The sequence below is a fragment of the Colossoma macropomum genome, unplaced genomic scaffold (assembly GCF_904425465.1).
Source record: "Colossoma macropomum unplaced genomic scaffold, Colossoma_macropomum, whole genome shotgun sequence".
Taxonomy (NCBI): Eukaryota; Metazoa; Chordata; class Actinopteri; order Characiformes; family Serrasalmidae; genus Colossoma; species Colossoma macropomum.
The window spans coordinates 9,541,023-9,561,502 of NW_023494808.1; the positions used below are offsets into that span (position 1 = coordinate 9,541,023).

General features: G+C 39.2%; 1 protein-coding gene across 1 annotated transcript in view; it reads left to right on the forward strand.

Moving 5' to 3' along the window:
- The window catches only part of pkd1a (polycystic kidney disease 1a), a 182,441-nt gene that overhangs the window by 43,882 nt on the left and 118,079 nt on the right, over positions 1-20,480 (forward strand). Inside the window, 4 exon segments of the mRNA XM_036557614.1 lie at positions 1,740-1,903; positions 10,782-11,062; positions 13,281-13,674; positions 16,243-16,420. Of these exon segments, the coding sequence (XP_036413507.1) occupies positions 1,740-1,903; positions 10,782-11,062; positions 13,281-13,674; positions 16,243-16,420 (1,017 nt within the window).

Genomic DNA, 20,480 nt, shown 5'->3' on the forward strand with positions numbered 1-20,480 from the left:
CTTCTATAAATTATTCAGTATCTACTATAAATTATTCAGTAACTGCTATAAATTATTCTGTAACTGCTATAAATTATTCAGTATCTACTATAAATTATTCAGTAACTTCTATAAATGATTCAGTATCTACTATAAATTATTCTGTAACTTCTTTAAATTATTCAGTAACTGCTATAAATTATTCAGTAACTGCTATAAATTATTCAGTAACTACTATAAATTATTAAGTATCTACTATAAATTGTTCAGTAACTGCTATAAATTATTCAGTAACTGCTATAAATTATTCAGTAACTGCTATAAATTATTAAGTATCTACTATAAATTATTCAGTATCTACTATAAATTGTTCAGTAACCTCTATAAATTATTTAGTAACTGCTATAAATTATTCAGTAACTGCTGTAAATTATTCAGTATCTACTATAAATTATTCAGTAACTTCTATAAATGATTCAGTATCTACTATAAATTATTCAGTAACTTCTATAAATTATTCTGTAACTGCTATAAATTATTCTGTAACTGCTATAAATTATTCAGTAACTGCTATAAATTATTCAGTATCTACTATAAATTATTCAGTAACTGCTATAAATTATTCAATAACTACTATAAATTAAGTATCTACTATAAATTATTCAGTATTTACTATAAATTATTCAGTAACTGCTGTAAATTATTCAGTATCTACTATAAATTATTCAGTAACTTCTTTAAATTATTCAGTAACTGCTATAAATTATTCAGTAACTGCTATAAATTATTCAGTAACTTCTATAAATTATTCAGTATCTACTATAAATTATTCAGTAACTGCTATAAATTATTCTGTAACTGCTATAAATTATTCAGTATCTACTATAAATTATTCAGTAACTTCTATAAATTATTCAGTATCTACTATAAATTATTCTGTAACTTCTTTAAATTATTCAGTAACTGCTATAAATTATTCAGTAACTGCTATAAATTATTCAGTAACTACTATAAATTGTTAAGTATCTACTATAAATTGTTCAGTAACTGCTATAAATTATTCAGTAACTTCTTTAAATTATTCAGTAACTGCTATAAATTATTCAGTATCTACTATAAATTATTCAGTAACTTCTATAAATGATTCAGTATCTACTATAAATTATTCAGTAACTGCTATAAATTATTCTGTAACTGCTATAAATTATTCAGTATCTACTATAAATTATTCAGTATCTACTATAAATTATTCAGTAACTGCTATAAATTATTCTGTAACTGCTATAAATTATTCAGTAACTGCTATAAATTATTCAGTAACTGCTATAAATTATTCAGTAACTTCTATAAATTATTCTGTATCTACTATAAATTATTCAGTAACTGCTATAAATTATTCAGTAACTGCTATAAATTATTCAGTATCTACTATAAATTATTCAGTAACTGCTATAAATTATTCAGTATCTACTATAAATTATTCAGTAACTGCTATAAATTATTCAGTATCTACTATAAATTATTCAGTAACTGCTATAAATTATTAAGTATCTACTATAAATTATTCAGTAACTACTATAAATTATTAAGTATCTACTATAAATTATTCAGTATCTACTATAAATTGTTCAGTAACTGCTATAAAGTATTCAGTAACTGCTATAAATTATTCAGTAACTGCTATGAATTATTCATTAAGTACTATAAATCTCTCTCTCTCTCTCTCTCTCTCTCTCTCTCTCTGTCTATCTGTCTCTCAGTGATCTGAGTGGTAACCCTTTTGTATGCGACTGTATGCTGGTCCAGTCGGTCAGTGGGCTTCAGACGAGAGGGGTCACTCTGAGGAGAGCAGACCACATGCTCTGTGACCGTCCGCCCGAACTGAAGGACCATCCACTGCTCAACGTCAGCTCACACACCTGCGGTGAGTCACTGAGCCAATCAGCAGGAAGAAACACTTCATTACTGCCTGTCAGGTCTAAACGCTGCAGCAGAAGAGGAGGTGAACCCCATCAGATGTCACTGTTTTGCTTTTATCATTTAATCACTTCTTAGAGATCATTTTTGATATACATTTTTTTTTAAATGTGTCATTATTACATTCATTAACAACATTCATTTTTTTATTTAATGACCTCATTTGTCATTTGATCTTCCATCAATGTTTTTAATATTATAAATGAATAAATAATAAAAATACAATTTTTGATTGTTCTACAGTCATACCTCACAAAAACATCAACTTAAAATTAAATCGCAGTCTACAGCTTATTTCTTGGAAAACCAGTAAATTCAGCATTCCAGTATTCCAAACACCACGCAGCAAAAATCTAAGGTATTAAAAAATAACCAGAGTGACCAGTATACATTAAGGCAATACCTACAGTCGAATGCAGAAGTTTGGGCACCCCTGGCCCCAGTTGAGTTTATAAGTGTAAATAAATGAACAAGAGCTCACACTTATGCATCTTATTTGCTGAATTGAACACATTGGGGAAAAAATTAAAACATAAAATGTGACTTGTGCAATAGTTACAGCACATTTTCTATTTTATGTTGTACTTTTTTCCAGTATGTTGTGGTGATGTTTATTTAAGTATTTTTCTGTTTTGTTTTTATTGATTGTTATGCACAATAGTGACCAATAAAACTTTGACTTCAGACAAAATAATGCTGATTATTTTGCACAATAAATATTTCAGATTTACTTTAGTTATTAGCTATTTAGTAACTTTACAACATGGAACTTTAATCCTTGGGTGAGATATTAATCCAACAACCTTCTTTGCGGTTTCGCCTCTTCTTAGATTTTACCATCGTTGTAATGGATTCAGTTTCACACCTGCTTGTTTGACTTATGCTTAAACATCACTGTAGGAAAGTTAGAATTAATGATTACAACATTGAAGATGAGCTGTAAATAAAGCGAAGCTAACTGAAAAAAAAACTTGGGTAAAACCTGAAGAAATTCCCATCCGAGTCACTGACAGCAAACAACCAGACAGTGAACTGGATGCTTTCATCCCTCGTCCATCATAAGGGAGTCTGTTATTTATGATAAGCAGTGCATGAGAAAAAAGCAAAAAGTTATTAAAGAAAGAATGAGCCTTCCTGAGGCTTTATTTCCACTCCCTGTTTTGATGCGAGGAATATGCATATTTCTTCACCTGCAGCAAGACATAAACTAATAAGGAAGCAGCAGATACTGAGCAGCCTATTTGCATTTATCTAAGAGCGAGTTATATAATACGAGATGATATTTGGCCAGGAGCGGATCCGGCTTCAGACGCATAATGACAGGATTCATCAGCGAGGATTGATCCCAGTCATGTTCACTAACTGCTGAGATACCATAAAACAGCCTGTTCTGCACTCACCAGTGCTTTATAAAACCCTTGTTATGAAAGTAATGCTGCAGCCACTCTCTATCTGGCACATCTGTATCAGAAAGACAGTAAACTTACTGTACGCAGAAATAAACTCTAGACATACGTATTAGGGGTGGGAATCACAGGGCATCTCATCATCATCATTAACCACTTAGTCCAGATAGAGTCGCGGCAGCAGTTGGGAGAGCAGAGAATCCCAGACGACGTGGTTCCCCGCAGCTTCCTCCGGCTCGTTCCGGGGCCGCTCCCAGGCCAGCTTGGAGGTATAATCCCTCCAGCGGGTCCTAGGATGACCCCAGCGTCTTGTCTCAGTAGGCCGTGCCTGGTAAGCCTCCACTGGGAGGCGTCCAGGGGGCATCCAAATCAGATGCCCAAACCACCTCAACTCGCTCCTCTGAATGTGGAGGAGTAGTGGCTCTGCTCTGAGCTCCTCCTGGATGACCGAGTTCCTCACCCGGTCAAGTAGAGTGTAGTCCACCACCCTGTGAAGAAAGCTCATTTCCGCCGCTTGTATTCGTGACCTCATTCTTTCGGTCATTACCTACAGCTCATGACCACAGGTGAGGGTTGGGATGTAGACCGACTGGTAAGCTCCCTCTTCACCACTACAGACCGGTACAGTGACCGCATTACTGCTGCCGCCTGTCCCAGCCTGCAATCTCACGATCTCTCTTCCCATCCTCTCCCCTTACCTGGAGGGGGCATCTCACAATATGATATTATCACGATACATTACCCATTACCCATTACCCATGATACCCATGTGTTGCGCTGGTAAGAGTGGATCAGACACAGCAGTGCTGTTGCAGTTTTTAAACACTGTGTCCACTCACTGTCCACTCTATTAGACACTCCTACCTTGTCAGTCCACCTCGTAGATGTAAAGTCAGAGACGATAGCTCATCTGCTGCTGCACAGTTTGTGTTGGTCATCCTCTAGTCCTTCATCAGTGGTCAGAGGACGCTGCCCACAGGACACTGTTGGCTGGATATTTTTGGTTGGTGGACTATTCTCAGTGCAGCAGTGACAATGAGGTGTTTAAAAACTCCAGCAGCACTGCTGTGTCTGATCCACTCGTACCAGCGCAACACACACTAACACACCACCACCACGTCAGTGTCACTGCAGTGCTGAGAATGATCGACAAGCTAAATAGTACTTGCTCTGTGAGGGTCCATGGGGGTCCTGACCACTGAAGAACAGGGTAAAAGGGGGCTAACAAAGTATGCAGAGAAACAGATGGACTCCAGTCTGTAACTGTAGAACTACAAAGTGCACCTATATAGTAAGTGGAGCTGATAAAATGGACAGTGAGAGTAGAAACAAGGAGGTGGTCATAATGTTATGCCTGATCAGTGTGTTTCACTACATTATAGTTAAAAATAATGACAAATCCAGGCGGCCACTTCTGCGTTTAGTCCTTAAAGGGCTGATCTTTCAGCTGTCTCTCGTGCTGCATGGCGTTTTAATGGAATTTCAGCACATCACACACACTGTGTTTTCTCTGGCCACTGCTGCTTCTTCCAGCCTCCACAAATAAGACTGGTCATGTACACACACGTCACAGTCCACACTGTCCCAGCAAACCCAGACCAGTCACAGAAACAGCTCCTCTGTGTGCCTGAATGCTGAAGGCAGTTGGGACGTAACTCACACATCAGAGAGGAGGTGAACTCGATCGATAAACACGACTGCACAGAAACTAGTAGCACTGCAGTCTGAGCCAGTGTGTCTAAAAAAGCAATTACAGGACTACTGAGTGGTACAACTGTCTAATCCCTGTCATGGGGAGATTAAGTTCGATCCCCGGTGATGCCACAGCCATCCATAACTGGAAGTCTGAAAGAGCATAACTGGCCTCACTCTCTTATTTATAATATGTTCCATTAAATCTCCCACACCAGTCATACCGCATCATCATCACTAACCGTAACATGAAAAAGTCACTCTATCAATGTGCAGCAGCACTTAGTGAAGCAGGTAGCTTAACAGCGTAACTTCACTACCATTAATTTGTATCAGCATTATGTGATTATTGTCTACAGGCTTACGCAAAAACCACTGGTCAAATAACATGTTTTTGTTGATTTTCTACATGAAAGTAAGTTAACACACTCTCTACAGAGAACAAAGGGAAATGCTTCATCAAGTTTTAGTGCACAGGTTTTATTTTGCTGCATTTAAATGTTAAGAAAAAAGTGAAGCATAAAGCATAAAGTTCACTTATTTTCACTTAGAAAAACAACAAAACTTGTCATTTGACCAGGGGCACCCAAACGTCTGCGTACGACTGTATGGATTGCGTTAATGCATGTATTTATCAGTGCATTCTGAATTAGATTTCTGATACGGGTCAGTCTGATTGTGCTGATTTCACTGTATGGCAGTGCTTGGAATACTGGAATACTGTATTTATTTGAATTGCATACAGCTGTATCTACAGTACACAGCATCCACATTCATAATTCCTGTTAATATTATTGTTTGGTTGTGTGTATTTTAATGGTGATATCTGAAGCATTAAATATGACAAGATGGTAACTAAGCATTTAACTATTTTAACCAGTAACTTGGTTTAGCTACTTTTATGCATACAATCAGCAGAATTTATGTGGTGCTAGTGTGGTATGTAGGCTGTAACCTGCCAATGTTGGAAACTTATCAGACCAAATTTCTGACGTAACAGAATTAGAAGTGAGTGTTCTCCTCCAAGTGTGTTGAGCTGTTTAATGACAGTGTGTTAGTGGCAGTTAGCAAAGATATGTTGACTCTCTTCACATGACTCAAAGGAGGCAAGTGATAACCTTCACATGGTAGCATTGTGTGAAATGGGGACCTAAGTAGTGGGTGGAACAAGCCGTGACCACAGCTGGGGAAAACAAATCAAGTAAAAGGAAAAAAAAAGAATATGCAATAACATAATGAAAAACCAAAGGTTTGATTTGCCAAACACCTCTCTTTCAACATGTCCCCTAATTGCCAATAACTAAAATATATTTATATATTTGGACAAAAACTTTGGACTCTTAAGATTTAACTTCTTAAACTGCAGCTTATAATCTTTTTTATTAATCTTAATGCTCATTATTAAGTAATAAATAACAGCTAATGACACCAGTGTATATATATATAGATAGATATGTAGAGTGAGGAACTGAAATTTGGGCCCACAGTAGAGCTCATTATGTGTCTGAACCTCTGGACTCCTCTTTTTTGGTTGGGTTTGGGATGTTATTTCTCAAATATTTGTCAGGCTTGGGTTTACCTTTGGTTCATTTTTCTCTTTATTCCTGGCACGCCGGCGTCCTTTGTTTTGTCCACTGAGACCAGAACGAAAACAGCACGTTAGCCACGTAAAGTTTATCCACAGTAAAAACTTTGTTGTTTGAAGGCAGTGACTGATTGTTTTGATGTGTAATTTAAAGTTAATTTTGACTGATAATTAGGCCATTTTTTGTTGTTTTTTGATGATGACAGCTGATGACACTAGATAACTAGATAACTTAACATTGCAACTAAGGTAATTTAGCAAGCAGGCTCATTAGAAATATACACTGGGGAAAGAGGACACTGCACAGGTTATTTTCTGTTCAGGTACAAACAGTTTAAATGTATTTTAGAGGTTGTAAACATCTAATTTTGTACTACCCCATTTCCAAAAATGTTGGGACGCTGTGCAGAATGTAGATAAAAATAGAATGCAATGATATGCAAATCATGTAAACCGTATTTTAAAGGAAAATACTACAACATATTGGACAACATATCAAATGTTGAAACCATATTGAAAAATATTTGCCCATTTTGAATTTAATGCCGACAACACATTCCAAAAAAGTTGAGACGGGGGTCTGTTTACCACTGTGTTTCATCACCTCTTCTTTTAACAACACTCTGTAAGTGTTTGGGAACTGAAAAGACACTGCTGTAGTTCTGAAAGTGAAATGTTTTCCCATTCTTGTTTGATATAGGATTTCAGCTGCTCAGCTGTTCGGGGGCTCATTTGTCGTATTTTCCATTTAAAAATGTGCTAAATGTTATTGGTGGGTGACAGGTCTGGACTGCAGGCAGGTCAGTTTACCACCTGGGACTCTTTTAATATGGAGTAATGCTGTTGTAATACATGCAGAATGTGGGTTGACATTGTGTTGCTGAAATAATCCTTATAAGGCCTTCCCTGAAAAAGACGTCATCTGGATGGCAGCATATGTTGCTAAAACATGTATATATCGTTCAGCATTAATGGTGCCTTCACAGATGAGCACGTCACCCATGCCATGTGCACTAATGTCCCCCCTATACCATCATGAATACTGGCTTTTGTATTGGAGCACTGATGCTGTGCACTGATAACAAGCTGAGTGGTCTTTATCCCAGAGGACAGTGTCCATGATTTCCAAAAAGAATTTCAAATGTTGACTTGTAAAACGTTTCCACTTCTCCTTAGTCCATTTTAAATGAGCTCGGGCCCAGAGAAGGTGGCAGCATTTCTGGATCCTGTTTATATATGATTTCTTCTTTGCATCTTAGAGTGTTAACTTACAGTTGTGGATGCAGTGATGAACTGTGTTCACAGACAGTGTTTTTCAGAAATGTTTCCTGAGCCCATGCAGTGATTTCCACTACAGAATCATATCTGTTTTTAATGCAGTGCCACCTGAGGGCCCAAAGATCACGGCCAGCAAATACTGGTTTTTGTTCTTGTCCCTTTTACATACAGATTCTTAAGATTCTCTGAATCTTTTAATGTTATTATGTACCGTAGATGATGAAAAGCAAAAGTTCTTTGCTATTTTACGTTGAGAAATGTTATTCTTGAATTGTTGCACTATTTGATCGTACAGTCTTTCACAGAGTGGTGAACCCTCCTCATCTTTACTTCTGAAAGACTCCGCCGCTCTGAGATGCTCTTTTATACCCAATCATGTTACTGACCTGTTGCCAATCAACCACCAGGTGTTTTTTAGCCTTACACAACTTTACCAGCCTTTTGCCTTTTGCCCCCATCCCAACTTTTTTGGAACGTGTGGTTGTCATCAAATTCAAAATGGGCAAATATCTTTCAAAAAGCAATAAAATTTTCTTTGTACTGTTTTCAGTGAAATATAGGGTTTAAATGATTTGCACTTCATTGCATTTTGTTTTTATTTACATCTTGCACAGCGTCCCAACTTTTTTGGAAATGGGGTTGTACCTTAAATTAATTTTAAAGATGCACTACATTCACCTTCCTAGGGGAAAAGTACATATCTGTACCTTTTAATCACTAAACTTTTTAAAATACAAAAAGAAATGAATCGCCTGTAGTCAGGATGGGCTACATGACATCAGTGCAACTTAAGCACTGCTCGGATGGGATTGGTTTTCCATGGGGATGTGAGTAATGTTTATCACAGGATGTCTGTAATGTTTATGACCAACTCACATGGGATAATCTTGTTATAAATGACAGAGCTGGGAGTGGCTACTCCATTTACTCACTGCGTTCACTCCAGAAAAGAGTAGAAAACGCGTGAAAACAGCTCTGTTTACCCCAACTGTCTGTCTCGCTGCCTTAAGTGAATGCAGTGTGGCATTAGCATTGTCGTTAGCTTGGGAGTTCATAGCCAGCACTCAACATTACCTCATAAAATCAAAAGTTTTTCTGTAAATTTTACATTTTAATGTTCTGAGATGTAAAATTGAGCTGGGACAGAATATATCGGCTTGATTTTAGCCAGAGAAAAGACAAGTAAACGCTTTTTTGAGTGAATCATGCTTAAGAAACTCCTTTTCCACAGAATACGGTAGCGGCTATACCATCATGTGGATTCACACAGGATTAATACAAGCAAAGTTTATTTCTATGTCTTATTTTGTAGAAGTTAAAGGCAACCAGAGTCGTTTTACAGAGCGTGCAGTCTCTAAAAACTGACAAAGCACGTTCAGATGGAACTAAAATCACTGACTGCGTTTACGTGCACTCAATAATCCGATCAGAACTGGATTTCTGCAGTTATCTGATTATTCAAAATGGTCATGTAAACAGCACACTCTGATCTAGAAATCCGATTAAGAAATCTGATAAAGAGAGCTGGATTTTAGCTCAGTAATGAGATTTCTCAGTGCATGTGAACTCTTACTCTGATTTCTTTCGGATTTCTCAGTCTGAGCATGTGCAAAAACAGACCGCAGTACCGGAAATAAGCGAGCAGCGTTACCGCGAGACGCAGCAAAACACTTTTGGAGCGACACAGAAACCAAGTACATGCTTGATGAAATACATACATACATACATCATCTAAACCGCTTATCCTTCTGGGTCGCGGTGGGGTGCTGGAGCCTATCCCAGCTGTCATTGGGCGGAAGGCAGGTTAATGCTTGATGAAATGAAGGATTTAAATATTCTTCATCTTCTAGATGATGTATGTTCATATTTTCAGGTAAAGTGACGTGATGTTTTTAAAAAATAAAGCTGCAGCATGAAGTTTGAGATTTTTACGTTATGTTTACATCACGTCTTCTTCTGTTGAGTTTATTGGCTGGTTGCAAAGCAGAAATCTGATTACTGTCTGACTCATGTAGACTGGAGTTTACTATTATCTGATTACTGAAGTGCATGTAAATGTGTTGGTCAGATTACTGACAAAATCCGATTTTCTGCCGTTACTGGATTATTAAGTGCATGTAAACACATTCATTAAGAAACACTGGTAAAATGGCATTACCCCACCTTCACATGTAAAACTAATCCTGTCCGAATAGGGCTTTAAAAAGTATAACTGCAATAGAATTTGGTGCGGTTATATTCCCCACACTCTCAGAAAAAAAGGTAGTAAACTGTCCCTGGGGCTGGACCCCTTTTGTCACTGGGGTGGGACCCTCAAGGGTACATCTCAGTACCTTTAGTCAGGGAGCATAATTGTCCCATAATCCACTGAAATGATATTTTCTAAGCTGTACTGACTCCACACACCCCGTCTCGTCTCCAGGCTTTTATTTTACTGTTCTGTTTTAAAACATTTATGAAAAGGTACAAATACGAACTTTTCACCTGGGAAAAAAACTTATTTAAGCTTCACGATCAGACCTTAAAACCACTGTTGTACCTTTGAGGGAACATTTACATTGTTTGTACCTTGATGAACAAAAAATGTACCTTCACAGAACATACTTTTGAGGACACAGCCCCAGTGACAGTGAAGTGTCCTTTTTGAGAGTCTAGAGTTCTCCACTGGCAGCGTGTGAGTTCAGAATGAAGGTTTTCAGGCTGTTTTCAGGTTTGGACCAACATTTTAGGCCTGATTAAAGCTCTGTTCCAAATACAGTTGCCGTTTGAGGGGTTAAAAAGCATTTCAACAGCAAAGCTGACCACATCTCTGCTATCAGTACCATAGATATTCATCATTTCTCCTCTCTCTCTCTCTCTCTCAGAGCTGTACTATGCAGGCTGTCTGCAGGACAGTGGTCATCCAGGGGGCACCGAGCTGGTGATCTTCTCATTCTCGGCAGCGGGGAACTTCTCGCGGGAGGAGTGTAACTCCAGATGTTTCTTTGATAAGCAGCTGTATGGAGGTCTGGGGACGTGGGGCGAGTGTCTGTGCAGCACCAACTCAGAGCCGAACCGCATCAGCGAGGCGCAGTGCTCCGCTGCCTGCTCTGACCAGCGCGTAATGAGGGAGTGCGGACTGACCGTCGCACGGGACGTCTTCCAGGTGTGTGACTCAACTGAGCGAGTGAAATATTAAAAATACAACATTAAGAATAATGTTCGACATTAAATCAGCTGCATTCAGGTTAGGAGATTCACACAACAGGCTAAATTATTGCAGGGTCTGCTTTTTATGTCACAACATCGTAAGCTACGTTCACATTACAAGCCTCTTTGTTCAAATCTGATTTTTTGCTCAAATCCGATCTCTCTGACACGATGGTTCACACTCGTTTAATGATTCAAATCATTAATGTGACGAACCGGCGTCCTGAAATGAGCCGCATGAGCTCATCCTACTCAGTAACGTCACGTGAATGAATCACATGCATCATCAGCAAACAGACTAACGAGCAGAACGAGCTTCGCTGAGAAGATCATTAACTCTGATCAGCTCTCAGCTTCATTATTAGAGCGAGACGAAGGAGAAAAAGGTGAGATGAGCTGCTTTTCCACCGTTTACAGGCTTTAAGTTCTGTTTGGCGCTGCTGCCACGGTAACGCTGAATGATGGCGCACACACAGTGGGAAAGAAAGCACACAAATTCTGATCTGAGCATCACATTAAGGTCGCACGGCCACGAATCGGATACGTATCTGATCTAGGACCACATATGAAAGTGGCTCAGGTCAGATTTGAAAAGATCAGATTTGTGTGTCCACACAGCTCTGAAAACATCAGATCTGAGTCACATTAGGGCAAAACATCAGATTTGTGCCACTTCAACCTGGTAATGTGAACATATCCTTTGAAAGGTAATCTTTCAGTCAGTTTTTAAAACTGCTTTTGCAAAACAAAATTTTGTTGTTTTATATATTATTCTCACATTTTGAAAGTCATACATTCTGTCAGCACTAACTTCAGTAGCATTAGAGCTTTCCAGCTGTGTATTGAATTGCGATACACAACTGTTCAAAAGGTGGGATCACTTGATATATTAATAATTTTCTTTTGTTATACAGTAATAACTAATACAATGTACACTTTGCTTTGTTTAATTTAGGCACCAAAAATGTATATTTAGATATTTTTATTCATTACGATACGCGTTTTAGAAACAAGACATTCTTAAATGATAACTAATATAATGTAATTATCTTTTTACAAAAATGTTTTTGACAAATTATCTAAAAGTTACTTGATTTCAGACTTTTGAACGGTAGTGTAGTTAGCTATTGCTAGCTAGTGCTAACTTTGTTAGCAGTTGCTTTATAGAACCTGATTTGTTGCCGCAAATCCTCCTGTAGCTAAAACTAGCTAAATAACCTGATTCTGTTGCCCCACTGGTAATCTAGCTCCTCTGGATAAAACTAGCTAAATAACATGATTTTGTTGCCCCACTGCTAATCTAGCTCCTCTAGATAAAACTAGCTAAATAACCTGATTTCGTTGCCCCGCTGCTAATCTAGCTCCTCTAGATAAAACTAGCTAAATAACCTGATTTCGTTGCCCCCGCTGCTAATCTAGCTCCTCTAGATAAAACTAGCTAAATAACCTGATTTCGTTGCCCCGCTGCTAATCTAGCTCCTCTAGATAAAACTAGCTAAATAACCTGATTTCGTTGCCCCGCTGCTAATCTAGCTCCTCTAGATAAAACTAGCTAAATAACCTGATTTTGTTGCCCCACTGCTAATCTAGCTCCTCTAGATAAAACTAGCTAAATAACCTGATTTTGTTGCCCCGCTGCTAATCTAGCTCCTCTAGATAAAACTAGCTAAATAACCTGATTGGATTGATACAATAGTAAGCCAGCTTCCGTAGCTAATACTAGCTACCTAACCATACTTTGTTGATTCAAAGGTAAGCCAGCTACCTAACCTGATGTTGTTGATTCAGTTGTAATCTAGCTACCTAAACATCCACAGCAGGAATAAATGCTGTACTTTTCCATGAAATCATGCTAACAGTGACTTTGAAAGAATTACTTCTCTTGAATGAGACCTGAACCTAATTTTCAAAAACAACGTTCTTTAACGTTTACTTGTTTATGTATTTATTTACTGTTCCCAGGATTGAGCACTGATAGAGATCTCATTTTTTGTTTTTAGTGTAGTAGCAAAATAATTGAGTGATTTTAAAATAATTTACAATGAAATTGTTCAATAAAACTAGAATATAAATAAAACAATAAATAACATAATAAATAATATTCCTCTTACAGTGGTATAAACTTTTGAAAGCGCTTCATATTCATGTATCTGAAACCACTCTTGTCTGCGCAGGTGAACTTCTCAGTTAATTTGTCAGCGGTCCGCACCATCGTCCACTCTGAGGCCGTCCTGACCGCCTCCTCGTCTGTGCTGCCCGTCTCTCTGTCCTGGGACTTCGGTGACCTTTCACCCCGCCTCAACACCTCGAGCCCCACCACTGCAGCGCAGCACAAATACGGCGTCCCGGGACATTACAGGGTGCGGCTCAGCACCACGGCAGCCCACAGAGAGGTTACCACGGAGGTGGAGGTCAGTGTGGAACTGCCCCCGAGACTGGAGCTCCACTGTCCATCACTGCTGGTGGCCAATCAGAGCCTGGAGGAGGCAGTGACTCTGGTGAACTGGGGCGGAATGGGCCTGGCTGTGGACTGGACCATCCGGAAGGATGGAGAGGAGGTGGCCAGAGGTGAGAGAGAGGAGCGCGCGCACACACACGCACGCACACACACACACACACACACACACACACACACACACACACACACACTGACTAGGGATGTGAGTGTGTTTATTGTAGTTAACTGAACATTTTGAAAGTCATCTTTAATAATTGCAAAAGGATCTGAAAAGTGGCTCAAATACCATCCCATCTTTGTGTGTGTGTGTGTGTGTGTGTGTGTGTGTGTGTGTGTGTGTGTGTGTGTGCGTGCGTGTGTGTGTGAGTGTGTGTGTGTGTGTGTGTGTGTGTGTGTAGTCCACCCTTCATTTATTTATTTGGAAGTTATGCATTTTTCAGCATCAGGAAAAACACAGAAAACATATTTAACAGAAAATTATACAGAAGCCCAACAACTAAGTGTAACATTACATGTTTCAGGAGACTCACTTTCAGTTTCTCAGATAAATCTGCAGGGATGTTTTCCACACCTCCAAAGTTCAGTCTTCGAAGTTGGTTTAACATTTTCTGCTTCTCACAATCCAAACAACCCCAAACACATTCAGTGATGTTGAGGTCTGGACTCTAGAGTGGTCAGTCCATTGTTCTGAGAAACACCAGCAGCTTCTTTGTTTGATGTGTCTCCTTTTCTCAGTAAGAGCTTCTTAACAGCTACACATCCTTTCAGACTCATAGTGCTGAGTGTCTCACAGTGGAAGGATGGACAGAAACTCCTGTGGATGTTTTCAGATCTGAATCCAGAGTGGAGCTTGATTTTCTCCTCTCTCTCAGAGATGAAAGCTTTAAGTGCTGTTTATCTGATGGGGACAGTTTTGGTGTCTACCAGGTCTTCCAGGTGGTTGTTAGGAGTCTCATTTTCTCTGTAGCTTTAATCACTTTTTTTGAACTCTTGTTTATTTCACTCTTTTTCCTTATGCAGGTGGATTATCTCATATCTAGTCTCCATGTACTTGAAGGCTGTTTTGACTGTGTTAAATAGCTGAAAGGTGGTCTGACTTTCAGTGCTGTATGTACCTATATATTATGTTACTATATTATATATTATATATTATGTTACTATATTATATGCATACGTAAGTACCTCTTTGTACAGATTCACTGAGTTAAGTCTCTCCATTCTCAACAGAGTCAACATTCTCCATCAGACATTTTCTAACAGAAGCTCTGCATGTGTCCTCACAGGCACTCAGACAAACAAACCTCTAATCTGTTTGACAGTGGCTGAAGCCGTGTTTGTTACAGAGAGATTGAAGGCTGTAAGGAATAATCCTTTTATCCTCTTTTCCCGATCAGCCGTTTCTCTCTATCTCTGCCTTCCATAGTCATGTGAAGATGCGTCTCTGCGCTCATTTGTTTTTTTGGTGACTCAGCGTCAGTCCGTCCATCATTGTTTGCTTTGAGAGAGCAGATAAGAGAGTGAGGAAGTAATCCCAGGAGAGTATGAGGGAGCACCGAGCGAGAGGGGAGAGAAAGAGAGGGGTGCTGGATGTGTTAGAGTTAGTGAGGGGAAGAGAGAGAGAGAGAGGGAGGGAGAGAGAGAGAGAGAGAGAGAGAGAGAGAGACATCGTAGCAGGCCGTTCCAAACTGAAGGACCCTTACAGCCTCAGTGTGCAGCCTGTGTTCGGAGTGATTTCAAGGATGCGTCAGATGTATCGTTCAAGACCTTCAGTTACCCACAGTTCTCTGAGCACGAATGACGCGAAGGAAAAAAACCGCACCATGAAAATAGAAAGCAAATGGAAAGAAAACCCGTTGGAGCAGAACTTGTTTTAAAATCTAAGTTGTTCATGTCCTTGAATTCGTCTTTGTTGCCTTATAAAGTGTAAAATGACTGATTAATTAAAGCTTTCGTCTGTATATATCATATATCGTCCATATATCGTATATCATCCATGTATCCTATATTGTTCCTATATCATATTTTATTTAGAAGTGTTTGTATATATGTAGTTTATCGTACTACAAAGGAACATCTCCTCCATTTCCATGATGAAATGAAAAAGCAACAAACACAATGCCGTTTTCTCTCACCAGTTCCCTCACGAGTTTCGCGCCACTCTGGTGACGTCAGCCTCGTTAGGACTGTTCCATTTGTGTGACCGATAGGCTACTAAGGAGGAGTCTTCATGGGACAGTCCTACCGGGGACCCGACATACCTTGGCTGCAGCCTAGGCTTTGGAGCACAGTGTGCAATTACACATTTCGGCCAGAGGGGTCTCCAAATCCCCAAAACTTACATAGTGTAGTTTTAATTGTTTTTTTTTGCTATTGGATGTTCTTTAAATTTTAAAGAGGTTCTTTCCACTCGACTATTTCATTTACAAAAAAGGTTCTGTTTAAAAACTTGTGCATGAAAAGTCCTTTAGGGAACCACGCTGAGTGATGGGAGAGAGCAAGGACCATCTTGGGATCCCGATGTTTTGTCACTTGTGAACTTCCATGATTCTCCATGTACCTTGATTCATCAAAACACCCAAAGATTGATCAGAGAAATGCCTATTGGTTGGTCAGGGGGCTCATTAAGCATCAGAATGTTATTGTAATATTTTTCCGCTCTTCTTTCTGTCTGTGTGTAGCGGAGCCACTGTGTGTGCCGGAGGCTGTGCGTCATGCAGACTCTTTGCGCTGTTTCCAGCTGGTTCCGGGCGAGTTCAGCTGGTCCGAAGCTCGCCGTCAGTGTTCCGCTCGTGGAGGAGAACTGGCCACGATCAGAACTCCGGATGTCCGGAGTCTGCTCGCCCCTCATATCACACAGTAAGTACACACAGACGGTCAGCTTGGGTCATGTTTACCGTCTTTATTTGTATATTATATTTGGCTTTTTGACCCTCGACCCCTACACAAATAGAAAATGGTACTATATAGAACCATGAACACTCAAAGAGCACTTTGCCTAGTTGGTTCTTTGCATCATGGAATGGTTCCTCAGATTGATGGAGCATGTGCTGTGCATGGTTCTATGTAGAACCTTTTTGAAAAGGGTTCTATATAGCATCTGTTGTTACAAGCTTGACATCATTACAATGTAAGAATCCTTTTTGGTGCTACATAGACCCATTTTCAAAAAGGTTCTATATAGAACCATATACAGCACATTCTCCATTAGTCTGAGGAATCGTTTAATGTCAAAAGGATTTTTTTTTAAAACGAAGGAGACAAACCCTCGTTTTAAAACATACCTGTGTACATGTAGACTAGTTGATTAATCTACATGCCATTGGACCAGACACAATGTTCTGTTTGTTTTATTTTTTATTACACATTTTTAATTTTTTGTTTTTCAGTATCAGATAAAAAAGCTCACAATGTCGGCTTATGAAAAGTTAATGTGTAATGATTATGTCTGAACTTCTCTCTGGCAAATGCTGGTGACTGACCACAACAATATTAAAACAAATGTGCAAAAAAGAACAAAAGTACATGAACATATCTAAAAACAGGAGTAGCGTCATCTAGACACCTGAATTATATCCTTACTTCTGTCCAACTTGAGGCAAGCGTGTGATTATTTAGGTATGCAGTTTAGCCTGATGCTAGTTAGTGTGTTTAAGCTTCCATTACTCGTTAGCTACGTTAGCCTCATAGCCCCAAAACTAAAGCAGCAAATTTCCTGTAGATAATCTTTAGAAAATTTCTGTTAAGAAGATTTAGAAGATTCTTACTGGTAATTTGTTATTGTTCCTTTTAATGTTTCTCAAAGCAAACTTCCCAGTGCAGCTCTTTTGCTTAGTGGTCACAGCCTTTGACCTTTAGCCTGAGAAAGACTTCTCTCAGTCATTAAAGACGTGAATATTCGTGTCCTATCAGTGAGTAGCAGCCGTACAGCATACCAGAGAGCTTTATGATGCCTGTGTAGAGGATTTCTCCTGCAGTATCTGCCTGTGGTGCTGTGATGTTGACAGAAGAATGTTCTAGACCGCTGCGACGTGCGTCACAGCAAACAGCTTTACGGTGCCTTTTGTGTGAGTTTGCTGCAGACCCCATCTGGACTGTAAACTATGTGCATTCCTGCAGTTTACTTTGAACTCGTGTGGTCGTACGCGTGTGCGTGCGCATATCGCAGCATCTAATTTAGAGTAGCAACTGCAGAGCGCAGAGGCTTTTGAGAAAGGTCTCTGTGTCCCTCCCCATCGCCTCTTTTTTCCACCCTCTTTATACAGCTATCTGTGCTTCTTTCCTTTTGGAATTTTTTTTTTTTTTGGGGGGAAAAAAAACAGAATACAGCTGTTGAAAGCAGTGGCAAGGGGGCGATAATGGATTTGAGGACTTAAATAGTAGCGAGAGAGAAAGATGGAGAGAGATGCTGTGTTTAACTTAATTTAGATCAACACAAAGAAGTGCTGGTTCCTGCTGTTTCCTCATGAATGTGCCCTCTAGGACATTCTAAAAAAAGCTCAACCTGGCCTAGAAATCTGATTAAGAAATCTGATAAAGAGAGCTGGATTTTAGCTCAGTAATCAGATTTCTCAGTGCATGTAAACTCTTACTCTGATTTCTTTCGGATTTCTCAGTCTGAGCATGTGCGAAAACAGTCCGCGGTAGCAGAAGTAAGCCAGCAGCGTTACTGCACAGCAGAGACACAGCAGAACACTTTTGGAGTGACTCTGAAACCGACTACCTCCTTGCCGAAATGAAGGATTTAAATATTCTTCATCTTCTAGATGACGTATGTTCATTGTTTCAGGTAAAGTGGCACAGTGTTTGAAAAAAAAAGCCACGACATGAAGTTTGAGTTTTACGTTACGTTTACGTCATGTCTTCTTCTGTGAGTTTATTGGCTGGTTGCAAAGCAGAAATCTGATTACTGTCTCTGATTACTGATTACTACTCATGTAAACCCGGAATTTCCCATTATCTGATTACTCAAGTGCATGTAAACTCTTTGATCAGATTACTGACAAAATCTGATTTTCTGCAGTTATCAGAGTATTAAGTGCATGTAAACGCACTCAGTGTTAACGTGTTAGATGTACCATTCACTCATTGCATAGAGTCCAATTAAGGAAACAAGCTGAAAAAACAGGCTGCTTTGAATTCACTGATTTTGTGATGTCACAAAATAAAACACCTTTACATGTATCCGCCTATTCCGCCTACAGCGGTTTAGCTCCGCCCATTCACGCTGAAATTATAAGGAGAATTTTAGCCCGGACTGCTTTTTCAATGAGGCAAAATACAGGGCAGCCAATCAGAACACAGCTCATTTACATATATCAGTCTTAAAGTCACAGTAGCAAAAAACAGCCTGTTTAACTGTAAGATGCTGTGGACAGGTCGGGAAAATGGCCATGTAAAAAAAAATGTAAGTCCACACAGATGTCATAAGAAGAAAATAAAACACAAAAAAATGTAAGATATGAGCTCTTTAACATCATTACAAGGGCAAAAGCTTAACGTGGCTGAATGTACTAAAAGCCGCTTTAAGCCACTTTAACCTTTTCCCTCACAGGGGTATTAAATAAAGAGAGAAAACCTTAAAAATATAGTAAAATATTACTGTGTTTTTAGATTACATGCTCATCTTTATGGTCATCTAAAGTGTTTTTAAACAAACAACACACTTATTTTACAGTGTCATATCTTCAGCTGTATAGTGTGTCCTTGGACTGATTCTTGTAGGTCACGCACTCTCAGTGAAAACAGTAATAGTGCTGGATTTCTTCCATTTTGAAGTACACTACATGGCCAAAACTATGTAGACACTCCATCATCTGACCCATATGTGCTTTTTGAGCATCTCATTCCAGCACTATGGGTGCTGCGGTAATGGCCACTACTCTTGTGGGCAGGCTTTCCACTAGATGTTGTAACATTCTTGTGAGGATTTGCTTCCATTCAGCAACAAGAGCATTAGTGTGCTTTGGCATGGATGTCTAGAGAAAAGACTTGGTTCGCAGATGCTGTTCCAGTTCATCCTAAAGGTGTTGGACGGGGATTGAGGTCAGGACTCTGTGCAGGCCTGTCAAGTTCTTCCACACCAAACTTGTAAACCACTCCTTTACGAGGCTGAACGCAAGCACACTTTTCCTTAGAACAGGGTTCGGCAATGCGGCTCTTTTACTGCCCTGTTGCGGCTCCACAGCAGAATTAGATTTTTAGGTAAAAATGAAATAATCCTCCTCTACAGTAAAATAAAGCTCTGCTGATCGATCAACACAGTTTAACACTAAATGGTCTTAAACGCTGGAGTTAATGTAGAACTACTAACCTCACCTTTTAGCCCTGAAGGTTGGCGCACAGACCGCTGGTCACAGCGCAGACAACAATCTCGTCTAGCTAGTAGCTAGTGGAACTGCAAAACTAACATTGATGATTTGGAGACGAATGGATTTATTTGCGTTTATAATCACTCCCGCTGGTTTCTTGATATGTTTAATCTGCAACAAGAAACTGTCAAACACTAACAAGTTGCGAAGCTGTAGTCAGCTTCTCGTTTGCCAGCTTATTGTTTGAATTCTTCCATTCCACCTTAAATGGTGCAACAGTTATATTCTGGCACCTCGGGCACCATTAAAGGTGGAACGGGAGAATGTGAACAAGAAGCTGGCCATTGAGAATCTGATTTCAGCCTCGTAAAAAGTTGAACGTTGAGAGACATTTTACAAGAAGCTGTTCCACTTTTGAGGAAAAGTTTCCTGCTGGAGATGCGAGAAAAGCAGCTATAGCTGAGCTACAGCTTAAAGCAGAGCAAAGTAAGTCTGCATTTTAATTTATATCATATTTTTATCCTGTGCTAGCACATCAGCACATACTGAGACATATTTACAGCCAAGATGATAAAATGGACATAATGGCTCTTTTTAACGTTTGGGTT